The sequence below is a fragment of the Myotis brandtii genome, unplaced genomic scaffold (genome assembly GCF_000412655.1).
Source record: "Myotis brandtii unplaced genomic scaffold, ASM41265v1 scaffold601, whole genome shotgun sequence".
Taxonomy (NCBI): domain Eukaryota; kingdom Metazoa; phylum Chordata; class Mammalia; order Chiroptera; family Vespertilionidae; genus Myotis; species Myotis brandtii.
Genome location: NW_005370276.1, coordinates 2,255,238 through 2,259,709, shown reverse-complemented (window position 1 = coordinate 2,259,709; position 4,472 = coordinate 2,255,238). Strand labels below are relative to the sequence as shown.

The 4,472-nt window shown below is 54.7% G+C and overlaps 1 protein-coding gene across 1 annotated transcript in view; it reads left to right on the top strand.

Moving 5' to 3' along the window:
* Positions 1 to 4,472, top strand: part of SHANK1 (SH3 and multiple ankyrin repeat domains 1) — a gene marked incomplete at its 5' end in the record, with an annotated part of 58,706 nt that overhangs the window by 19,275 nt on the left and 34,959 nt on the right. The window contains 3 exon segments of the mRNA XM_014550455.1: positions 3,548 to 3,625; positions 3,854 to 3,920; positions 4,447 to 4,468. Of these exon segments, the coding sequence (XP_014405941.1) occupies positions 3,548 to 3,625; positions 3,854 to 3,920; positions 4,447 to 4,468 (167 nt within the window).

Below are 4,472 nucleotides of genomic sequence, written 5' to 3'. Positions count from 1 at the left end.
CACTGGGGATCGAGCCCGCAACCCAGGCATGCACCCTTGACTAGAATCGAACCCGGAACCCTTCAGTCCACAGGCCGACCGATGCTCTACCCACTGAGCCAAACCGGCCAGGGCCATGCCTTGTTTCTTGAGCATCGACTGTGTGCGGGATGGGAGATGAATCAGACGCAGCATGGCGCCTGCCCTGGGAGGGGGAAGGGAGCCACCGTCTGGCAAAGAGGCAGACGTGTAAACAAACAATCGCCGAGCTGAGAGATACGTGCTAGGACACCAGTAAACGCGGGGTTCCCCGGGAGAAGATGGGAGAGCGGGTGGAGCTGGTGTTGATGCTCTGGCCGTGTGCTAGGCAGGCAAGGTGTCGGCTAGGGGCGCGCAGCCACGGGAACTTACACCTGGCAGCGGTTGACACTAGCTGGGGGGACAGCGTGTGCGCACACAGACACACACACACACACTCACACACACACACACACACACACCCGTTGCTCTGCCGTGACTGGCCTGGGCCATCTGAGTTGTGAAACAGAGAAGCAGTAGGAGTGGAAGGGTTAGAGGGCCAGGTTGGAGTCCTAGCTGCGCCTCTAACAGGCTGTGTGACTTTGGCCATGGATTTGAACTTGTCCTGCAGGACGGGCTCCTACGAGCATTGTTGGTGGATTTGTGGAGCGGAGAGGGTCAGAGCGAGGAGGTTCTTGGTGAACGCCGGTCCAGTTAGTATCCGGGGAGCTGGAGGAGAGTTGAGCTGGGGTTCGGGGACAGGTTGGGTTTGGCCAGGCCCAGGCAAAGGCAGAGGACCGTCCCTCTTTCAGCACCTGCTTATCGGACAGCTCCCCGGGGCCAGGCACTGTTCCAGGTGGTGAGTGCCACAGACAGAACCAAGCCCCTAGGAAAGGGACAATGTAGTGGGGGGTGGGGGGGATGCTAAGGTGACCAATAAAATAGAAATGTGACTTCAGGGAGACAGTGTTAGGGAGAAGATGAGCTAAAATGGGCTTAAAAGCATGCCTGGGACATAGCAGATGTTGTCTAAATGAAAATAAAGCAGGGGCCCGGCCAGTGTGGCTCAGTGGTTGAGCGTCGACCTGTGAACCAAGAGGTCAAGGTTCGATTCCCGGTCAGGGCACGTGCCTGGGTTGCGGGCTCGATCCCCAGTGTGGGGCATGCAGGAGGCAACTGACCAATGATTCTCTCTCATCATTGATGTCTCTCTCTCTCTTTCTCCCCCCTTCCTCTCTGAAATAAATAAAAAAAATATTTTTTTAAAAAAGAAAATAAAGCAGGGAACAGGACAGAGTTCATTTTGACAGGGTGGTCAGTGATGCTTTCGCCGAGTGATGTGAGAAATCTTTGCGCTATGCGAAGATGGCAGGGCAGAGAATTCCGAGTAGAGGAAGCAGCAGGTGCAAAGGCCCTGGGGCAGGCGTGTGCTGTGCCTGTGGGAGGAAGAAGGAGCCCGCGGTGGCTGGGGCATGGGGAGCGAAGGGAGGTGGTCGAAGATGAGCTTGGTGAGGCTGGGGGCGGTAGGGCAGCCAGATCAGGGGACACCTCCTGGGGCCAAGGGAAGGACCTTGGATTTGACCCAGAGTAAGAGAGAGTGACGTGAGTGACACGGGCAAGGAATTGACCCGGGCATGGACAGCATGGCAACCGCCCCACCCCCTTCCTTCTGGCTCTCGCAGAGCGTGTGATTCAGAGCAGGGGCTCTGGGGGCAGATAGACCTGGGCTTGAACCCTGATGCGCCAGCCCCATGACCTTCACCTCCGTGTGAAGCCTTCGTTTCCTCGTCTGAAAAATGGGAACAATACTTTCTATCTCACGCGATTGTCAGGCGATTTCTCGAGCTCCCGCCTCTGAGGTGCTGAGCACCTGGCATGCGGCGTAGTAAGCCCTCCGTGAGGGTTAGGTGGGCGGCTTCTGCCCCCCTCACCCCCACCCGGCGACATTTGTCACTGTCTGCTGACACTCCTGATTGTCAGGATGGGAGGGGATGCTACTGCCATCTAGTGGTAGAGGCCAGGGATGCTGCTCCACCTCCTTGGATGCACAGGATGGTGGGGAAGCCCTGGTTTATTTATTTACTAGAGACCTGGTGCATGAAAATTCATGCACTGGTGGGGGGGCCCTCAGCCCGGCCTGTGCCCTCTGGCAGCCCGGGAGCCCTCGGGGATGTCCAACTGACAGCTTAGGTCTGCTCCCTAAGCCGTCAGTCGGACATCCTTAGCGCTGCTGAGGAGGCAGGAGAGGCTCCCGCCACCGCCACTGCGCTCACAGCCATCAGCCCGGCTTGTGGCTGAGCGGAGCTCCCCCTGTGGGAGCGCACTGACCACCAGGGGGCAGCTCCTGCATTGAGCGTCTGTTCCCTGGTGGTCAGTGCGTGTCACAGCGACCATGTCATAGCAACTTCCGCAGTTAGGGTCAATTTTCATTTTTCCCTTTTATTATATAGGATTTTTTTTTTTTTGAGAGAAGCCCTGGTTTGGATTAGCACCATCCAAGTCACAGGTATAATTTTATTTATTTTTTATTTTTAAAAAGTATATTTTTGTTGATTTCAGAGAGGAAGAGAGAGAGAGAGAGATAGAAACACCAACAATGTGAGAGAATTATGGATTGGCTGCCTCCTGCCCGCCCCATCCTCCTGCATTGAGCGTCTGTTCCCTGGTGGTCAGTGCGTGTCACAGCGACCATGTCATAGCAACCGTTCATTCCTGGTCATTCAGCAGTTAGGGTCAATTTGCATATTACCCTTTTATTATATAGGATTTTTTTTTTGTTTTGAGAGAAGCCCTGGTTTGGATTAGCACCATCCAAGTCACAGGTATAATTTTATTTATTTTTTATTTTTAAAAAGTATATTTTTGTTGATTTCAGAGAGGAAGAGAGAGAGAGAGAGAGTTAGAAACATCAGTGAGAGAGAAACATTGATCACCTGCCTCCTGCACACGCCCTACTGGGGATGTGCCCAGAACCAAGGTACATGCCCTTGACCGGAATTGAACCCGGGACCCTTCTGTCTGCAGGCTGACGCTCTATCCACTGAGCCAAACCGGTCAGGGCTAAGTTGCATTTTTTAACCCTTTGTAGCCAAAATACTATCGTTGTAACATGTCATCAACATAAACATTATTCGAGATACTCACTTTATTTTGTTCATGCCGAGCCCTTGGAGTTGTCCAGCCTGTGTTTGACACGCGGCCCCTCTCCGCTCGGCCACATGAAAGGGCTCAGGAGCCGCACGTGGCAAGTGGCTGCTGTCCTGGGCAGGGCAGGCTGACATCACATTGTTCCCCAAGTTCTTTTGTTGGTTGATTGATTTTGAGAGAGAGAAACATCGATTTGTTGTTCCACGTATGGATGCGTTCATTGCTCGCTTCTTGTATGTGCCCTGACTGGGGATCGAACCCACACCCTTGGCGGATGGGGATGGTACGCTAACCACTGAGTACCCGGCCAGGGTCTGAAGTTCTTAGGGCGGGGCCGTGCCCACTCGTGTGACCTTCGTTGTCTTCTTCCCCTTCACCCTGTGCCCCTGACCCCCGCCCTCAGGAGACCTGTGCTAGGATCCTCCTCTATCGCGGGGCCAGCAAGGACGTGAAGAATAACAATGGACAGACCGCCTTCCAGGTCCGGGGCTGTGGGATCGGGTGTTGGGGGGCGGGGGACGGGGCGGTGTGAAGAACTCAGAGGGGTCAGGAAGGTGGGGCCATGAGGCCAGCCAGGAGAGAGGAAGGGCAGTTTCTGGGGTGAAGGTCTGGGGGGACGGGCAGAGGGAGCAGCCAGCCGGGGACCTGCCTGCTTCCTGCCCGCCCTCCCTGTGCCTGGGCCACCCCACCTCCCTGTGCCCCCCTCCAGGTGGCAGTGATTGCTGGGAATTTTGAACTGGGGGAGCTGATTCGAAACCATCGAGAGCAGGACGTGGGTGAGTGGGTGGGGCTGGGCCCAGGGGAGAACCGGGGGTACTTGGGGGTGCGTGATAGGGTCTAGGTCAGTGATGGCGAACCTTTTGAGCTCGGCGTGTCAGCATTTTGAAAAACCCTAACTTAACTCTGGTGCCGTGTCACATATAGAAATTTTTTGATATTTGTAACCATAGTAAAACAAAGACTTATATTTTTGATATTTATTTTATATATTTAAATGCCATTTAACAAAGAAAAAAATCAACCAAAAAAAATGAGTTCGCGTGTCACCTCTGACACGCGTGTCATAGGTTCGCCATCACTGGTCTAGGGTCAGGGAGTCAGAGGACATGGTTTGGGGGCCAGGATGGGCTTGAGGACCTCGAATGTCTAAATGGTGGTAGGGGGCGCGATTCGAGGTTCCCCCGCTCTTTCTCATCTCTGTCTTTCTCCCCTGGTGCCTCTCTCACCATCTCTCGCCTGCATGTCCCCCACCGCCCGCCTCTGTCTCCCCTCCCCTCTGCCCCCACCACTGTGCCCTCTCAGTGCCCTTCCAGGAGTCCCCCAAGTAT